The 20678-nt window shown below is 40.0% G+C and overlaps 1 protein-coding gene across 2 annotated transcripts in view; it reads left to right on the top strand.

Moving 5' to 3' along the window:
- Window positions 1-20678, top strand: part of pcyt2 (phosphate cytidylyltransferase 2, ethanolamine) — a 43049-nt gene that overhangs the window by 17850 nt on the left and 4521 nt on the right. For both annotated transcript variants that reach the window (XM_068003960.1, XM_068003959.1), the window contains exons 6-12: window positions 2021-2065; window positions 5240-5378; window positions 5482-5564; window positions 7392-7469; window positions 7607-7672; window positions 17069-17134; window positions 19650-19738. In XM_068003960.1, coding sequence (XP_067860061.1) covers window positions 2021-2065; window positions 5240-5378; window positions 5482-5564; window positions 7392-7469; window positions 7607-7672; window positions 17069-17134; window positions 19650-19738 — 566 coding nt within the window. The remainder of the gene's footprint in view (window positions 1-2020; window positions 2066-5239; window positions 5379-5481; window positions 5565-7391; window positions 7470-7606; window positions 7673-17068; window positions 17135-19649; window positions 19739-20678) is intronic.

Raw genomic sequence — 20678 nt, 5'->3', positions numbered from 1 at the left:
TCCAAGGTCTTGCCTTTCCCTATCTCTAACCTCCTCCGAGATATCTTTGCTCCTCCAGTTCTGGACTCTTGCACATCGCCCCACATTGGGTGCCATGCCTTCAGTTGCCATGGCCCCAATTTCTGGAATTCCCTCCATAAACCTCTCCAACTCTACCTCTCTTTTCGTTTAAGACACTCCTTAAAACCTATCTCCTGTCCCAATATTTTTTTTATGTGGCTCGGTGTCAAATTTTTGTTTGATAATGCTCCTGTGAAGTGCCTTGGGACGTTTTACTATGTTAAAGGTGCTATATAAATGCAAGTTGTTATTTGCTTTGAAAATTGATTTTCTCTTTCGCATTAAAATATTAAGTAGAATTATAAAAGGTTATACAAAAAGCCAGATGGTGTTGCAACCTAAAATAATGAAAATGAATACAATTTGCTACAATTAGTACAAGCATGGCGAGGAAAGCCAGGTCCAAAATATCATAATAGGAAGATGTACCAAATTGATATTCAACTGTTTATTTAAAAAAAAGTGGTTTGTCTAATTCTGATGTCTTGTCATTCAACAAAACCATATGTTCACATTGAGAAGAAAACCTTTTGAAATAGAATATTCTGCAAAACAGTTGTCAACAGTGTGCACTACACATCTTAACAAAAATTACAAAGTCCAGCTTACTTGAACGGAATTCTGCAGCAGGTGGTGTTGATCATCAGTGCTTCTATGTTCAGTGTAATGGAATAGCAACGGGGCTGGAAGGGAATACAAGTCTTGCTTTGCCCTGTTCCCATTCTGAGCCATATCAAGAGGAGACATTGAATGGAGCAGTAGTGTCTCTGAAGAGAGGAGGGAGAATTGGAGATCACAAGATAATTACAGATGAGGACTGTCATTCGACCCATCTTAATTCCTCTATCTAAAGAGACCCTAATGTCCCCACATTTATAGAATCCCATTGTTTCTTCAATCATTCTGGGCTTTTGCCTCCACTGCTCTGTCTGGAAGATTGGTAAAGTTATGCTCATGAGGAGGAATCAGAAGGGGGAAGTTATACTCATTAGTGGCTGGTTAAAACTGTAGAATGCTTTTGTTGTTTGTTTGTTACAAGCAGCACTTGTTAAGTTGGAATTGGCAACAGTAGGAGCTTAATGATCTGTTTTATTCACAATATCTTCATTTAGACTACAAAGTTCTGTGAATTCAATTGTCACAAATTTTACATATACTATCCAGCTGGGCATTTTATTGAAATGGAGGCTGATAGTTTCTCTCTTTAAATATTGAGCAATTGAGAAGTTGTTCTAACATCTAACTGTGTACTTGGGATAGTTTAAAGTATAAACTTGGGTGTATGGTAGGGTCCATGATTGAGCAGTATCTTCCTCTTTTTTTTTGTGTTCGTGTTTTTAAATTATCACTCATTAAAAGAGATGCCCAGAGAAGAGTTCTCCCACCTATTTATATGATGTGGAGATGCCGGTGATGGACTGGGGTTGACAATTGTAAACAATTTTAAAACACCAAGTTATAGTCCAGCAATTTTATTTTAAATTCACAAGCTTTCGGAGGCTTCCTCCTTCCTCAGGTGAACGATGTGAAGGAGGAGGAAGCCTCCGAAAGCTTGTGAATTTAAAATAAAATTGCTGGACTATAACTTGGTGTTGTAAAATTGTTTACTATTTATATGAGGCATTATTATAAATTGGGGAGTTTAAACTTTTCTGCTGAGAACTAAAAGGATTTTTTCCTCCTTCAATTAAATTGTTGCTGTTCAGTTCTCAGATTTTTGTGAAATTAGTGCTGCTTTCAAATCTACACAAAAGAATAATGGTCCGAAAGCCAGTGGCTGCTACAGGGGGAAAATCAGTCTGATATCTTCAGATTCTGTACAAACCTCAGGAGAAGAGAAATGCAAATAAAATGTTGCCTATTATTGAATGAAAAGGTTATAAATTAACTTTAATGGCATGTGAGATTATACAGTGACCATTTGAAAAAGACAATTTATTTTCCCCCAACTTCTCTGCAGGAAAAAAATTCGGACTACCAGGAGCACACAGACAACTTTGGCAAGGTATCATTTCAGTTTTTCTCCTTTTCCCTTGCATGTTTTCTTTCAGTTTGTTCATATGCATAATTTTTGGATTCTCATTTGTTTTCTGTTTTTGAATTTTCTTTTTATATATATATATAAATGATCAGCAATTCACGTGCTGAGACTCAAGCAGTAGAGCACTTTATCAAAACACAGTGGCAACTTTCTTAAATGTTGCTAAAAGATCTCAGCACCATGAAAATACCTGTAAGAAAATGATCAATACTCTTTTCTAAAAAAGAAAGCAAAATGACCAGACTTAAAAATAAAACAGTCCTAACAAAATAACATGTTCCTGTCCAGTTCAGGTTAAATACTACTGTAAAGTCTAATCATTGGTACAAGGATCTTTCAGTCAAATATTTTTTTAAAAATTTGATCAGTGAGCGGGAAGCAAAGAAAAGTTGCAGTGTCACAGGATTCCAGAGGTGTATCAAAGTTGTGTGTGTTACTACTAGGGAAAGTGGCCTTTCATATTGCAAGAAAAAGATATGCAATTGGTGTGACAAAATGATCACAAGCAGGTTCAAATATAGATTGTGCTGCTGCAGTAAGATCATGTTTACAAATTACGTACTCGCCTGTCTTCAGAATTTTATCAGACCAAACAACAATGTTCTATATCTCATTGAACTTACAAAAAGCCCTCCAAAAACAGGTATACATTTATAATGAACTCGTTATAAATGAGCAATTTTTTTTGCGTGAGGTTACGATATGTAACTGGCATCATTGACTAAAAAGTACTCTTTTAAAGTTTGCTTTTTAATGAATTACTATTGGCTCTCCCAACCTTCGACTATAGGAAGTTAGGACAAAATATAGGTATGGATTGGGAGGATTTGGTATTTCTAGACCCGATGAAGCTCCATTTGATGATGGAAGTGTGGAACTGTAGGTATGACTGTCAGAATAGTGATGTCTAAATAAATACGCAACTTGCACAGCTAATTTATTACAGATATATTGTTAATGTTCATTTAAATTTCATGTTTTTCATATCAAATAAAAGTTTTTTTTGGGCTGCTAAATAAGAAAGGTTTGAAAATAAGATAGATGAGAGTTAAGAATTGTGTACAAAGTTTTCTATACTTTAGGTCTCCTGATGGACTGACCATAATGGTCTTTTCCTGTCCAGTACATTCGTAATTTCCAATGTAAAGATAACCACGAAAAATTTTTATTTGGCTTGTGCGATCTTGGAGATGTTTTTCAAAAATGTATATAGGTTCCTGCTGGAAAAAAGATCATTCCCAAATAAGTTGTTTGTGATTGCAGTCTGATTGTGACTAGGTATTTCCACTAGATGGCGCTTTCGGGTTGTTTGCTCTGACCATCATCATGTTCTGCGATGTGCTTGTGGTTATAACTGTAGGCACATTTTAGCTCAGCACTTGGAAAATTAAAGCCCTGAATGCATTTTACAGCTTGTGCTGAGATGAGTTATAATGTATGCTATTCCAAATCTGCATTCATACGGCACTGCACAAGTTGTACTGAAGGGTAGCTCTGTGCAAATGCAGCACTTTGTCCTCTTTGCTCATGCAAAGATTTATACACTCAGAAAATAATGCTAATTTCAAATCTGCATTGGCAGATGAACTAAATTCTGACTGTGGATTGTTCTTTCTGCGTAAATATTTTCTAGCAACAAAAAATATAGAACATATGAACTGCATAATGTGAAGTTCAAGATTCCCTGGTGTGAATGTGCTACCGAGAGGTCGGATGTAGGTTTTAATCAGTAATTTCCTCCATTTGATGTGGTGCTGAGTTCAGAAATTTCCCTGGGGGAGGGACCAAACAAAAGCACATGGAGAGGATATCAGCATGGAAGTTGCCTTATGCCACTCGTGTATCTCCTTGTGGCCTATTGAAGAATGATTCAAACAGAGGCTTAAAAGTACCTAATCTTAACGTCATAGGCTCTTGGTTAGGGAATGGTACAGGGAGGCTTTCAGTCCAAAATTGATGTGGGGCGAGGGGCAAATTTGAGCTTTAACTGTATTGCAGGTAAAAAAAACCAGTAGAAACTCTAGCTTTATAATTATTGTACATTTATAGGATAATTTACTTTTGGTTTACCTTAAAGCTGCAGATTTTCATTTTAATTTAATGTCTCATTTTGTTAAAACTTATCAATGCCATTTTGAAACCAAGTATTTAAATATTTCTAATTTCAGTTTTACTAAATGGCTTACTAGAATGCAGTAAAGAAGAACGCATTTGTAAAAACTTCATGCCAAAATGATTAGAAATCTTTCTGATACTCTACAATCTTCCTGGGCTGCAGCTGCCCAATGGGGTTTGATTTCTTTTTAAGATCCAAAAAAGTTGCTTGAAATTTTACATCAACACAAGTAACAAAGAGCAAGACCATGATGTCATATCTCCTTGAAATAATTTTGTACAATTTTTGAAAAATTGTTTTAATCTCTTTTAGCACTTTGATCTCTTAAGGACATGTAGCTCACAACTTTAGGTAATTGTTGTCAATTTACTACTAAGTGTGTTGGATGCATTTCCAATTTTTATGGATGGGAGAGAATAAATCTATCTTAGGGAGAAAATGGTTCTTTTAAATTCTATTAACCTTGTTAAAGTAGTTTACGGGCCATGACATTGCGTGCAAGTCATATAGAGTAGGAATGAGGAAAAGCACTCAACCTGTTTAGCATATTCGTAGATTATTTTCTCATGTCTTACCTTGGTACCAAGATCATATCCCTTTGTTAATGCTGAAAATTGATACACTTGGATTTTTTTTGACTGTTGCAATCAAGTCTACACTTGGTGTGCTAGCTGACACTTTGTTCCAAAATTTAGCAACTTGAAATTACTCATTATGATCAGTTTTAAGTTTTCTCAGATTATCACATCATTTAGTTTCCTTTTGTTAAGTACAAAGAACTACCACAGCACTTTAGCTGCTTTTTGCAGTTCATTGCAAGTACAGTGAACAATTATCCCAGTACAACCTGCTTCTGCACCTCCGAGCAGCCCGCTAAAGGGGAGCTTTGCTTAGAAGACGGGGGGATATTTTGAAGTAAGAAAGGTATCTGATGTGGGGATATTTGCCTTTTTAAAAATTAATTTTAAATTAAGTCACTGCAAGTGTCCTAAAGTAAATCTTATTTTTCTTTTTTTTGAAAGGGACCTAAAGGTCACAGCCCATGGACTGGAGTATCTCAGTTTTTGCAGACATCACAAAAAATTATTCAGTTTGCTTCTGGAAAAGAACCTCAACCAAATGACACTATCATCTACGTGGCAGGAGCATTTGATTTGTTCCGTATCCTTACTGAGAGATAATTTTGTTTAATGTTAAACCATGCCTGTATTATGGTCTATTAAATAAATTGTAGCAACTTTTAATTCCTTTACAATTTGGAAAGATATTGGTCATGTAGACTTTCTGGAAAGTGTCCACAAGTTGGCAGAGAGGCCTTATGTTATTGTTGGACTGCACTTTGACCAGGTAGGTACAGCCTACTCAATTTAAGTCTCTATCTGTTAAGTGTTTACTTCTATCTCATTTATCTTTAAAGTCATAATTAATTTCTGGGAGGAGGAAGCAAAAGCTTATTAATGCAGTTAATTTTCTGTCGTACAGTTTTGCAATCCATACATTCATTTTTATTGTTGAGAATGCTTGAGCCTAGACAGTGTTACCATCATACACTGCCCTTCAAACAACTGACTTGTTATAAATTTGAATTTAAATCAACTGTTTCCATGTTTTTGCACTACTTGCTTTGCAATAAATATACAAAAATTATGGCAAATCAGTTGTACTCGTGACGGTACTGAAAGGAAGCATATAATGGAGGCTCATAAGTTCCACCTCTATCAAAATCTTTTTGTTTAAAGATAGACACTTGCAAAATAAACTACAGTAGGAAATATTTGATGGAATATCAGCTTCCATTAACATGCAGTTTATTGATTTGTCCAGCTACCAAGTCCTTTTAAAGAAAGGGAACTCTAACTATGCATGATTTGTCAGGAATTGTAATGTAGGTTAAATCAAGTTATTAAAATATGGGTGTGGGTGCATGTGCCTGTCAGTCTTTGTTTTCCTTCCTATCTCATTTATTTCTTTGTCTATCTCTGTCTCTATCTCTCTGTCCATCTGTCTGTTTCTCTCTCTCCTTGAAGATTGTAAAGGGTTGAAATAGGATGGCCAGGTGGAAGGAGAAGTTGAGCCATGAAATTACCAAGGCATGTACTTGCATTTTGGAGAGAGATGGGCATTGTTGCAGATCTGCAAGAAAGCAATTTTGCTAATGCCAGTTGACCATGCAAGTGATAGCTATAACAAGTTTCCTGCTTCTGGCCCAGTTATCTTCACTTTAAGAAATGCATAGGTGATGCCAACACCATTGTCCACGTGGACAGCTCGTTGCAAGTGTTCCATCTGCTTCTAATTATCAACAGTTGCAACTTTGTACCATACAGACCTGTATCAAGCCAAAGCACAAGCTACATTTTGTGCCCTACCATGTATATGCCCAAATCCTTCTAGCAACGATGTGGAGTCCAGCTCCAAGAGCCTTGCATATATTACTGTGTTTGTACAAACTGCAGAAAATTAGTCAATTGTACTCTTCAATCATTAAAAGGGTCACCTCTTTTTCGTTATGTATTCTGGGTGATCAGCAGTGCAGTCCATCATCATACACATCCATTGGGCCATCAAGGATTTTAATTCAGTTAGTAGAAAATTTTTAATTTGGGTACGTGAAAGAAGTTAGTCCTGGGTAATTATAATTTTCCTCCAGCTACTTTCAACAGACTGGGTTTAATCAGATAAATGTACATATTTAGAGTGAACAGATGTTGTGTCCAATAGTGAAGGCTGTGGAATTGCTAATTATTTTTACATTTTCTAAAAGGATGATTGTTTCCAGTTCTAAGGTGGAGATCCTGGGGAAATTCCTATCAGCTTCTCATGTTAGATGCTACATATTCTGGTGATGGCCTTTAGAGGGGACCATCGGATTTTCTCCAGTTTACTTCTATCAATAACAGAGGAGACTGATGCTTTTGGGATTTCTAACATTAACAAAATTTCAGCACACACACAAAGCTTCTCTTTTTGGGTCCTGGGCAAGGGCATCTATCCTGATCACAAAGATCATGTGTAATATTACCCGACATAGAGATGAGGAATTTCAGCTAGTTTGAGATAACACAAGTGCTTACCTTTTTGCCTCATGGATAAGTGCTTGATTCTGTTTGTTATATCCATTCTAAGCTTCGAAATTGAGCATTGGTATTTTTATTAAACATCTTTCTTTTGCAGGAAGTGAACCGATACAAAGGAAAGAATTACCCAATAATGAATGTGCATGAAAGGACACTCAGTGTACTGGCCTGTAGAGTGAGTATAGTGTTGTTTTATAATGGGTCAGGGTTGGAATATGCGATGAAAATTTTTTAATCACTCTGGAAAACCTGGAATGAAATTTTACTTTATTATATTTTGCCACAATGATTTTTATTACTTTTTTCTTTCAGTATGTGTCAGAAGTAGTGATAGGAGCTCCTTACTCTGTGACTGCAGACTTGCTGGACCACTTCAAGGTATGATTATTTAAATTGAAAGTAGCACTACCTTAGATGAACTGTAATTTCCCCATCTTATATATTCTTCCAAACTTTTCAAATTATAATGGCTAATATGTACCTTTTTGAAATCCAATCTTTAAAAATTCTGAATCGTGAACCTTAAATTCTATTAAAATTAAGTTGCTTTTTCTCGCTGATATGAACTGATTCGTGTAATATTTTTGTTGATGTGGATTTGATGGCTGAAATTCAACCCATGACAAAATCAATGGAAAATCCATATGGACTGGAAGGAGAAACATGTATTGTCAGCAGGATTTTTATTTTTATATATATACATTAGTGTATACATGCACATCCTGTAACACTTTCCTGTCTGCCACATTTTTGCACTTTTTTTGGTCATGATTAAACTTACCTATTCATTTTACTTGCCTCTGAAGTCTCCAAGGTAATTGGCGCTATTGCTTACTTACCTCTGCAGCTTTCCAACTGCACCCCTGAGACTTGTGGCACTTCTACCCACGGCACACCGGTCTTGGAGCAACTAACATATGAGCATATGTCCTGATGTTGACTGCCCCAGGAAAGGCCTGTCACCACACATCTGTCAGTGGCACACCACAGTATGTCCCTATTGCAATTTTCCACACCCGGCCACTGCCAGTCCCAACACATCTCACATCTCCGAGACCTCTCATGCCCCTTGCAATGATCTTACACCTCCTAAACCTCAGGATCACCATCCCAACATTACCAATCCACATAGCATAAAACAGTACATCCTCCAATCCACCATGAGCAACATCGCAGGAGATCTGCTTTATAACAGCGCTGGATCTAGTTCTGGGAAATGAAGTGGGGCAGGTGGAGTGTGTTTCAGTGGGGGAGCATTTGGGGAACAGTGATCATGATATCATTAAGCTTAGAATAGTTGTGGAAAAGGACAAGGAACAATCAAATGTGAAAATGCTTAACTGGAGGAGGGCAAATTTCAGTGAGTTAAAAAGGGATCTTGCCCAGGTAAATTGGAATCAGAAATTGGTAGGCAAAACAATAATTGAACAATCGGAGGCCTTCAAGGTGGATTTGGTTTGGATACAGAGTAGACACATCGGGGTTGGGGGGGGAGGCATGCAAAGCTAGAGCTTCCTGGATGACTATAGAGATGAATATAGAGATTAAAATGAAACAGAAAAAGGATGCTTCTGATGAATGTAAGGTTCATAATACAGTAGAGAACCAGGCTGAATACAGAAAGTGCAGAGGAGATCTAAAAAAGGGACAAAGAGAGAGTATGAGAATAGATTAGCAGCTAACATAAAGGGGAACCCAAAAGTCTTTTATAAACATATAAATCGTAAAAGGGTGGTCAAAGGAAGTATGGACTCCTGCTCCTATTTCTTATGTTCTTATGGGACTGATTAGGGACAAAAAAGGAAATTTTGTGGAGGTAGGGGGCATGGCTGAGGCACTAAGTGAATACTTCGCATCCGTCTTCACTAGAGAAGAGGATGCTGCCATTGCAGCAGTAAAGGAGGAGGTAGTAGCAATAATGGATAGGATAAAAATAGATAAAGAGGAGGTACTGAAAAAAAAAAAATTGGCAGTACTCAAAAGTCAAAAAGTCACCCAGTCCAGATGGGATGCATCCTAGATTACTGAGGGAAGCAAGGGTGGAAATTGCAGAGGCTCTGGCCGCAATCTTTCAATCCTCCTTAGATATGGGGGTGGTGCCGGAGGATTGCAAATGTCACATCCCTGTTCAAAAAAGGGAAGAGGGATAAACCCGGCAATTACAGGCCAGTCAGCCTAACATCAAAGGTGTGGAAACTTTGAGACAATAATCCGGACAAAATTAATCGGCACTTAGAAAAGTAAAGGGCTAATAAATAAAAGTCAGTTCTGATTTGTTAAAGGGAAATTGTATTTGACTAACATGATTGAGTTATTTGATGAAGTAACAGAGAGGGTAGTGTAGTTGATATTGTGTACATGGACTTTCAAAAGGCATTTGATAAAGTACCACATTACAGACTTGTTAGCAAAATTAAACCCCATGGGATTAAAGGGACTGTGGCAGCGTGGATACAAAATTGGCAGGGGTACAGAAAGCAGAGAGTAGTGCTGAATGGTTGTTTTGTTTTTCAGACTGGAGGAAAGTATATAGTGGTGTTCCCCTGGGGGTCAGTATTAGGACCACTGCTCTTTTTGATTATATATATTAATGACCTGGACGTTTTTTATTCGCTCATGGGATGTGGGCGTCACTGGCAAGGCAAGCATTTATTGCCCATCCCTAATTGCCCTCGAGAAGGTGGTGGTGAGCAGCCTTCTTGACCGCTGCAGTCCATGTGGTGAAGGTTCTCTCTCAGTGCTGTTAGGTGGGGAGTTCCAGGATTTTGACCCAGCGACGATGAAGGAATGGTGATATATTTCCAAGTCGGGATGGTGTGTGACTTGGAGGGGAACGTGCAGGTGGTGTTGTTCCCATGTGCCTGCTGCCCTTGTCCTTCTAGGTGGTAGAGGTCGCGGGTTTGGGAGGTGCTGTCGAAGAAGCCTTGTTGAGTTGCTGTGGATGGTACACACTGCAGCCATGGTGCGCCGGTGGTGAAGGGAGTGAATGTTTAGGGTGGAGTGCCAATCAAGTGGGCTGCTTTGTCCTGGATGGTGTCGAGCTTCTTGAGTGTTGTTGGAGCTGCACTCATCCAGGCAAGTGGAGAGTATTCCATCACACACCTCACTTGTGCCTTGTAGATGGTGGAAAGGCTTTGGGGAGTCAGGAGGTGTGTCACTTGCCGCAGAATACCCAGCCTCTGACCTGTTCTTGTCGCCGCAGTATTTATGTGGCTGGTTCAGTTAAGTTTCTAGTCAATGGTGACCCCCAGGATGTTGATGGTGGGGGATTCGGCAATGATAATGCCATTGAATGTCATGGGGAGGTGGTTAGACTCTCTCTCTTGTTGGGTATAGAGGGTATAATTTCAAAGTTTGCAGATGACTCAAAACTCAGAAATGTACTATACGATGTGAAGGATAGTAACAGACAGACTGGTGAAATGGGCAGACACATGGCAGATGAAATTTAACGCAGAGCAGTGTGAAGTGATACATTTTGGTAGGAAGAATGAAGACAGGCAATATAAACTAAATGGTACAATTTTAAAGGGAGTCCATGAACAGAGACCTGGGGATGCACATACATAAATCTTTGAAGGTGGCAGGACAAGTTGAGAAGGCTATTTTTTTTTAAAAAGCATATGGGATCCTGGGCTTAATTAATAAAGGCATAGAGTACAAAAGCAAGGAGGTTATGCTAACCTTTATTAAACACTGGGTAGGCCTCAGCTGGAGTATTGTTCAATTCTGGGCATCACACTTTAAGAAAGATGTCCAGGCCTTAGAGAGGATGCAGAAGAGATTTACTAGACTGGTACAAGGGATGAGAGACTGGAGAAGCTGGGGTTGTTCTCCTTAAAACAGATGGTTAAGGGGAGATTTGAAAGAGGTGTTCAAAATCATGCATGGTTTTGACAGAGTAAATAAGGAGAAACTGTTTCCAGTGGCAGAAAGTTCTGCAACCAGAGGACACAGATTTAAGGTGATTGGCAAAAGAGCCAGAGGCGACATGAGAAAACATTTTTTTACGCAGCAAGTTGTAATCATCTGGAATGCACTGCCTGAAAGGGTGGTGGATGCAGATTCAATAGTAACTTTCAAAAGGGAAATAGATAAATACTTGAAGGAAAAAAAATTACAGGGCTATGGGGAAAGAGCAGAGGAATGGGACTAAATGGATTGCTCTTTCAAAGAGCCGGCACAGACACAATTGGCCAAATGGCTTCCTCCTGTGCTGGACCGACTTTTAAAAAAAATTTGTTCATGGGATGTGGGCGTCGCTGGCAAGGCCAGCATTTATTGCCCATCCCTAATTGCCTTTGAGAAGGTGGTGGTGAGCCGCCTTCTTGAACCGCTGCAGTCAGTGTGGTGAAGGTTCTCCCACAGTGCTGTTAGGAAGGGAGTTCCAGGATTTTGATCCAGCGACAATGAAGGAACGGCGATATATTTCCAAGTCGGGATGGTGTGTGACTTGGAGGGGAACGTGCAGGTGGTGTTGTTCCCATGTGCCTGCTGCCCTTGTCCTTCTAGATGGTAGAGGTCGCGGGTTTGGGAGGTGCTTTCGAAGAAGCCTTGGTGAGTTGCTGCAGTGCATCCTGTAGATGGTAAACACTGCAGCCATGGTACGTTGGTGGTGAAGGGAGTGAACGTTTAGGGTGGTGGATGGTGTCAATCAAGCAGACTGCTTTGCCCTGGATGGTGTCAAGCTTCTTGAGTGTTGTTGGAGCTGCACTCATCCAGGCAAGTGGAGAGTATTTCACCACACTCCTGACTTGTGCTTTTTCGATGGTGGAAAGGCTTTGGGGAGTCAGGAGGTGAGTCACTCGCCACAGAATACCCAGCCTCTGACCTGCTCTTATAGCCACAGTATTTATGTGGCTAGTCCAGTTAAGTTTCTGGTCAATGGTGACCCCCAGAATGTTGATGGTGGGGGATTCGGCGATAGTAATGCCGTTGAATGTCAAGGGGAGGTGGTTAGACTCTGTCTTGTTGGAGATGGTCATTGCCTGGCACTTGTCTGACGCGAATGTTACTTGCCACTTATCAGCCCAAGCCTGGATGATGTCCAGGACTTGCTGCATGCGGGCATGGACTGCTTCATTATCTGAGGGGTTGCGAATGGAACTGAACACTGTGCAGTCATCAGCGAACATCCCCATTTCTGACCTTATGATGGAGGGAAGGACATTGATGAAGCAGCTGAAGATGGTTGGGCCAAGGACACTGCCCTGAGGAACTCCTGCAGCAATGTCCTGGGGCTGAGATGATTGGCCTCCAACAACCACTACCATCTTCCTTTGTGCTAGGTATGACTCCAGCCACTGATTCCCAATGACTTCAATTTTACTTGGGCTCCTTGGTGCCACACTCTGTCAAATGCTGCCTTGATGTCAAGGGCAGTCACTCTCACCTCACCTCTGGAATTCAGCTTTTTTGTCCATGTTTGGACCAAGGCTGTAATGAGGTCCGGAGCTAAGTGGTCCTAGCGGAACCTAAACTGAGCATTGGTGAGTAAGTGCCACTTGAGAGTACTGTCGACGACACCTTCATCACTTTGCTGATGATTGAGAGTAGACTGATGGGGCGGTAATTGGCCGGATTGGATTTGTCCTGCTTTATGTGGACAGGACATACCTGGACAGTTTTCCACATTGTCAGGTAGATGCCAGTGCTGTAGCTGTACTGGAACAGTTTGACTAGAGGCGCGGCTAGTTCTGGAGCACAAGTCTTCAGCACTACAGCCGGGATGTTGTCAGGGCCCATGGCCTTTGTTGTATCCAGTGCACTCAGCCGTTTCTTGATATCACGTGGAGTGAATCGAATTGGCTGAAGACTGGCTTCTGTGATGGTGGGGATATCGGGAAGTGGCCGAGATGGATCATCTACTCGGCATTTCTGGCTGAAGATGTCGGACCATGAGGTTACAAATTGTGCTGGAATACAGTTCTGCTACTGCTGATGGGCCACAGCGCCTCATGGATGCCCAGTTTTGAGCTGCTAGATCTGTTCTGAGTCTATTCCATTTAGCACGGTGATAGTGCCACACAACACGTTGGATGGTGTCCTCAGTGTGAAGATGGGACTTTGTCTCCACAAGGACTGTGCGGTGGTCACTCCTACCAATACTGTCATGGACAGATGTATCTGCGACAGGTAGATTGGTGAGGACGAGGTCAAGTAGGTTTTTCCCTCGTGTTGGTTCGCTCACCACCTGCCGCAGGCCCAGTCCGGCAGCTATGTCCTTCAGGACTCGACCAGCTCGGTCAGTAGTGGTGCTACCGAGCCACTCTTGGTGAGGAACGTTGAAGTCCCCCACCCAGAGTACATTCTGTGTTCTAACTACGCTCAGTGCTTCCTCCTAGTGGTGCTCAACATGGAGGAGGACTGATTCATCAGCTGAAGGAGGGCGGTAGGTGGTAATCAGCAGGAGGTTTCCTTGCCCATGTTTGACCTGATGCTATGAGATTTCATGGGGTCCGGAGTCGATGTTGAGGACTCCCAGGGCCACTCCCTCCTGACTGTATATCACTGTACCGCCACCTCTGGTGGGTCTGTCCTGCCGGTGGGACAGGACATACCCAGGGATGGTGATGGAAGAGTCTGGGACGTTGGCTGAAAGGTATGATTGTGAGAGTGTGGCTCTGTTAGGCTGTTGCTTGACTAGTCCGTGGGACAGCGCTCCCAATTTTGGCACAAGTTCCCAGATGTTAGTGAGGAGGACTTTGCAGGGTCAACTGGGCTTGCTTCGCCTTTGTCATGTCCAGTTTTATTCTTATTATCACTTTTCGTAGCGAGATTGTACAACTGAGTGGCTTGCTAGGCCATTTCAGAGGGCGATTAAGAATCAACCACATTGCTGTGGGTCTGGAGTCTCATATAGGCCAGACCACGTACAAACAGCAGGTTTCCTTCCGTAAAGGACATTTGTGAACCAGATGGGTTTTTACGACAATCCGGTAGTTTCATGGTCACCATTGTTTTTTATTCCAGATTTTATTCAATTAATTGAATTTAAATTCCCCAGCTGCTGCGGCAGGATTTGAATTCATGATTCTGGATTACTAGTTCAGGCCTCTGGATTATTAGTCTAGTAACATAACTACTATGCTACCGTACCTGTACCCGTACTATGATACTATAATATGATTTCATAGCATCAAACATTAATTGAAGTACAGATTAACTCATACCTCTTCAAATTCTAGTGCAGTGCACAATGTCTGCCACACAACTCCAACAGTGTCAGACTGTGACGTGTGTTGCCAGATATTTTAATGCGAATGAATCAACCCCACTTTCTTCCTGCTTCTACGGTCTCCCATCACTGTGGCTGAGCAAGTAACTTGCTTCTACTACTTTTCCAATAGCCACTAGAGGGCACATGGTGTGAAATCACCAAATACCACCATTTCTTTGATCAATGGTACATCCTGTTCCGCTGAATCACGAGATCCAGTCACAGTATATTGCAACTTCAGAGAATTCAAAAGTGCTTATTTTGCAGTGATCATGGTATGATCTGTAAATGAGCGCTTGCTAAATTGTCCTGCTAAAGAAGGGGGGAAAGAGATGTACATTAGAAAACATTCGAGTTTGTGTACTAAAAATATAAACTGAAATTATTTGTGCTCTTTCTCTGTGCCCCTTCCAAACAAATTAAAATTGGGCAACTACTTCAAACTGTAATCATAAATGTTCAGCATTGTACTTAAACAAAATACAGTGGTGGTCTTGTATGATACCACTGAACCCAAGATGAGAGGGGAAGAAAGGAGGGCAAACTAAAGATTCCCTTTTTTACTGAATTCGTACAATATAATTTAATTTTGTAAAAATGTACCCTTGCTCATCTATCATGTGAATGAAGGACACTGAGAGCATGGGTTCACAGTAGTGGTTCAGGCGATGGCCCAGTTCATTGTATAGAGGATCCCAGTTCTATAAATTCAAATGGCTTTAAAACTGAACCCAAAACTGATGCTGAAAATCTGAAATATAAACAGAAAATTGTGGAAACACTCAGCAGGTCAGACAGCATCTGTGGATAGAGGAAGGGAGGGTTAACGTTTCAAGTAACCCTACCTTTCTGTGCTAAATTGATCTCAGCTGGAGTAGGGAGTAGGCCTTAGTACTCCTGGCATTCGGGGCTCAAAATCATCCAGGTTTCTTGCACCTGATCACTATTCAGCAACATTTGCTAGACCTGTGTGTCATGCCCAGATTAGGATCCACGGTGATGCCCTATGCAGTTGAATAGCCTGCCAACAGTTATTGTTGATGATTAATGGCCATTTGATCATAGTGTCAGAGGTTGGCAAATACCCACAGAACAGCATCACAGGAAGGAGTTGATGCCTTCAGGAGAGGGGAGAAAACTGATGAGAAATATATGTATGTAATTTTAAGGAGCCTTTTTAAAATGTATTGACTCTCCCACATCTCCCATCACCTGTGAAGGAACCAACTTCTTGCTTTATGCTTCCCTACTTCACACTGCCAAGATGTGCTTCTTGGTAGAAAATCAGACATTCTTTATTTTATAAAATACTGGACCAAGGAATAGATCTTTATTCACAGTCGCCTTAAATAAATTACAGCGATGCAAATCTGTTTATGCTTTTTATTTTGGCATGCAACTGCTGCTGAAGTCATCATATAGTAACTTCTATAACCAAAGAGTTCATAAACAATTCAGCCTCAAAAATCATCCATGTAGAGAATAAAATTGCTCCGCAACTTTAAGTTATGGCTTATAAGAATTGAAACCCATGGAATACGCAACTGAAATGCATCAACACTTCTGTAGAAATCATGTTCTAATATGTTTAAAACATTTTATACATTGGCAGTGAAATTAAATTTAGGGTGTAGAGGAAGAAACCGTACAATGCAGTTTTTCTTTTTTATGTATTTCTGCTCATCAGTGTGAGGGATTGATGATGCTGGCGAACAGGAAGAATGCTTCAGCTCCATCAGCTGTACCCCATATTAGAGAGAGTGCAATGTTGCCCTGGTGTTATTCCTAATATGCTTTAACTCTCTGTTCTATCAGCATATTTTTGAGTTTCTAGGGTTGCCAGAGTAATGTTAAATTTGATGAAAATATTGTGCAGAGGTCTTGAATACTGTGATTTAGACTGCTAAAGCTTATTAGGTCCCTTGCATTTGTCAGGAAACTGTCTTCACATCTGCTTTGGTTGGATTCTAGCCCAAGTCCCATAGGTGAACACACATCATCACTTTCAAAGCTTTACGCTACACTTAATGAAATCAAAATGCAAGATGATTTCATAAGTATAAAGTTTCTCTCATAGCTAATTTGTGTTACAAGGTCCCATGTTGATTTACTGGAGAGGTAAGCTGAAAAACTATCCCATCTTCTAACTTTCAAGGATTTGAAAATATTTTGGTTTTCTAGTTTGGTGAGGGGGGTTGGAGAAGGAAGATGAAAAGATTAGTGACATCAAAGGATTTGAGCCTTGAAGCACCAGGCCAAATCCAAACTGGCAACCCTCGAAACTCAAAAACATGCTGCTCGAACAGTGGGTTAAAGCATATTACGAATAACACCAGGGTAGCTTTGCACTATCTCTAATATGGGGTGCAGCTGATGCAGCCGAAGCATTTTTCCTGTTTGTTGTTACTTACTAATTTATTCAATATGATGAAATGAATGAGTTGTGAGAACTGTTTGCTAATGATCTTCACTGAAATATAAAACATTTACAAGTATTTCAATGCAGTTGTGATTAATCGCTACAAGAACTGAAGAAACTGTTGTTTTCTCTCCAGGTTGACTTGGTCTGTCATGGAAAGACAGAAGTAATGGCTGATAAGGATGCTTCAGACCCATATGCTGTAAGTTGGGACTTGTCACTCTGAACTGTAATGCAAGGTAGTTGCTGAATGTGAATTAACCCTTTTTTTAAAAGGAAAAAGCTAACTTTAATTTCCTGGTGTAGTTTGTTTATCATTATCTCATAGCTATTTGATCCACTTGGCTTCAGCATAAACAAAAAGCCATAGGGATATTTACAGGTACATACGTGATAGTTCAGAGCACTGTATGTAGCTTTGCCAACAGTGGAAAAGTACTAACACTACTATAGATTTAATATGGTAAAAATTAATGTGAACTTTTCATAGAAATTTTATTGAGTGGTTTCCTGTACAGTCCAACATGGCATTGAAGGCAATGTATCATTTCTGATTTGGAATTAAAAGAATTAAAATTTTGGTTGGAGGATGGTATTACAATGGTTATAAGAAAAATTGATGTGGAATAAAGAAATGTTTACATCAAGGATCATTTGTGCAGTATCTACCTTAGATCTCTCTTCTGTTTGCTTTGTCTGGTACTGATAAGCGACATGCAATCTTTCTTAAGAAAATGGAAGTACATTTATAAAGATTATTATTTTATAAGTATGAGCACTGCCCCTCTCCTTTCCCTTGCTTAAATGCTGCAAATTAAAAACTGGATTCACTAATAAAATTGTCTTGGATTGCTTGTACAACAAATCGTTTAAGTAAAAACAGGAAATTCTGGAAACACTCAACAGGTGCGGTCAAGTTGGGTGGTCAGCACTTTATTGGGAATCGGGTCGAAAGAGCAGGAAGTGGGTCTCAAGGACACGATGAGCTCAGAGAGCACAAGAGGGAAGATAGGTGAGAAACTAGAGAAAGATGCGGGTTCAGGGCTGGGGAACCTGGGAGGAAGTTTGGCTTGGTGGGGAAGGGGGGAATGCAGCAGGGTCAGCTGAACTGATGTTCTCAATCTTAGTGAGAAAGAAGTCCATGAGCTTTTGGTATTTGTTGGAGGTGAGCGGAGAGAGGTTTAAGGAGATGGTTGGTAGTGGAGAAAAGAAGTCAGGGTATTTTTGCATTTCAGGATGATCCTGTCGTAGTGAGCAGTTTCGGCAGAAGAGACCAGGACCCAATAGTCCTTGATGTGGTCAGCCAGATTGGCAATTAAATGACTAATCCAGTTGTATGCCATAAACATTCAAATCTGTGTCCCTTGGACTTAAGGGAGCAAAGATAGGGACTGCACCAGGGGAATAACCAGGGTGGGAGAAAGTAAAGGTTTTACTGGGGACAAGGACATCAAAGGTGGAGGTGAGCAAGCTATTGAGCAAATTGACTGCTGCAGAAGTATTGTGGCGAACGGACAACCAAAGGCTAGACAGTTGGGAGTTTGAAAGTGCCATTGTACGTGATTTAGGGGAGAGTTTTTTCCAAGGGTGGGGTGGGACGGGGATGTGAGTGGTGAGGGATGCAAGGCCAAACACATACGTTTTTCCATAAGGGGTCACTGTACAGCAACTTTTTTTTAAAAACAGGCAAATTTCCTGCAGCCCTCAGTCCAGGAATGCTGAACCCTACTGTGGCATCTCAACCACTCTTCCTCGGTAAAATTGATTAAACTGGTACAGACCAGAGTTCCAACCTGGGACTTTTTTTTGGTTTGTATGGACTATTCAGTATCTCTTGTCCTCTTTCTCTTCTTCAACCCCCATCCAGCCCTTTTAGAGGAATCTTAGAGTATGCTTTTAAGAGGTAACATTGTATACCTCTTTGCTTTATTCAGCTTTAGAATTTACAAGTGGGTCATACCTAAAAACAAACTCAATTAGGTGAAGAGCATGTAAAGTGTTGAATCTGCTCCATGAACAACCCCTTCAATATCATACATCCATTGAATGTTAACTTTCCACTATTTGAAGAACTGTATAGAATTATTTATACATAGAGAGCATGCAGTTGGAGAAGGCTGGTGCTGCTCATGCTGTAACTGAGATAATTGCAAATTCTAGCAATCTACAGGGGCAGCTTTCCTTACATGTTCATCAAGATTTGGGATAAGCTGCCAGTAGTTGTTTTTTCTGCTGAGTTAAATGTTAAAAGGTTTTAGATATTTTCTGCTGACATTCCAATTACAGGGCACTAGCATCTGTTCTTTTGCCCATTTTTCATTCTTGGGTATCTGCAGATCATTTTTCACTGATTTGGAAAGTAGTGTGAAAATAATGTGTGTATTTGTGACTTTTTCACATTGTATCATATTCTCAGATTCAATTTTATGAACTTAATCAAACCAGAATATTACTGGTAAATCTCTTTTTAAAAAAATAAATAAATACATGTATGTGAAATTCAGTTCGCTCTGGTCTTAACAATAATCTATTTCAAATCACCTCGCAGTGTGATTACTTTCAAACCTATTGTTATCTTGATCTACACCAAATTTTAGGCAGCTTTATGTTAAATATGTGAGCAAAAATATCATAGAATTTAAATTATTATTTGTGCGACTTGCCCTTCAAGTCTTGAGTTTTTTTCCTGATTTCATTGTATTTTACTTTCGCTGCAGGAACCTAAACGACGCAACATCTTCAGACCCATCCATAGTGGTAATGATCTCACCACAGACCATATTGTTCAAAGAATAATTAAGAACAGGTGGGAAAAGTGGATTTCTTTTAAGGCATTGGCTGGCTATTTCCTCTTTTATGATGTAATATGTAATATTTCAGATGGGAATTGTTCTTGCAAATGATTGCCTCTGCAAATAATTCCCAGTTTTAAGCCTTTGTAGCTACAAAGTCAGGATTATTTTATGAATGTTAAGTATTCTCTATTGTCAGTGTACTTCTGTTATTATTTTGCATTTAGTACTAATTATCTAGTATTTTCTATTTCCAGTGAGATCAGGATAAAGCAATCCTTTTTATTGCATGTATGTACATATTTGTAATGTGAGCTTTGTGAAGAAGATTGGAGAGAGAACAAAGTTATTCTCCTCCACCCCTCTTTTACAGAAGGCAACAATTTGTACTGGGCTGCTGACATCCATGGAAATGTACAGCACTGGTACCTAACCCAAACAGCCATTCTTCCTGTGTAACCTGGATGAATGTTGGGGAGGGGAGCACTTAGCATTGGCAACCATCATAGCTGAAGCTAAGCCTAATTCTATCTGTACTCAATATCGATACAAATGTCCTTCCGGTAGAGGTTGCTAGATAGCACTCAGGAGTGATGACACTGGCTAAGAGAAACCGACGCCAATCGATTGGTCTGTATGGCTACGAGACACCATACAGTACATTTAACTGCTGAGGAGACTGGATTAATTTGACTGCATGTTTTAAGATTTTTAATGCAGGCAAATTTCTTGAGTGCCTGGTTATTTGGTATTATGTAAACATTTGGTCGTTTACCCTTTCCTGCCCAAATATTTAACATTCTCATAATTCCTGCTCACTCAGCATCTGCATACAAAAACCATGACCATCATTCACATTTGATGGGTAGGATGGGGGAAAGCAAGAATTATCCATAGCCTTTGTCCCTTTTAAGATCTTAGTCCTGTAATTGTCATGGATGATTATTGTGGGAA

Source organism: Heptranchias perlo, chromosome 23 (assembly GCF_035084215.1).
Source record: "Heptranchias perlo isolate sHepPer1 chromosome 23, sHepPer1.hap1, whole genome shotgun sequence".
In the NCBI taxonomy this organism is placed as follows: Eukaryota; Metazoa; Chordata; class Chondrichthyes; order Hexanchiformes; family Hexanchidae; genus Heptranchias; species Heptranchias perlo.
Note: the sequence above shows the minus strand (reverse complement) of the source record. Positions and strands in the feature narration are given on the sequence as shown.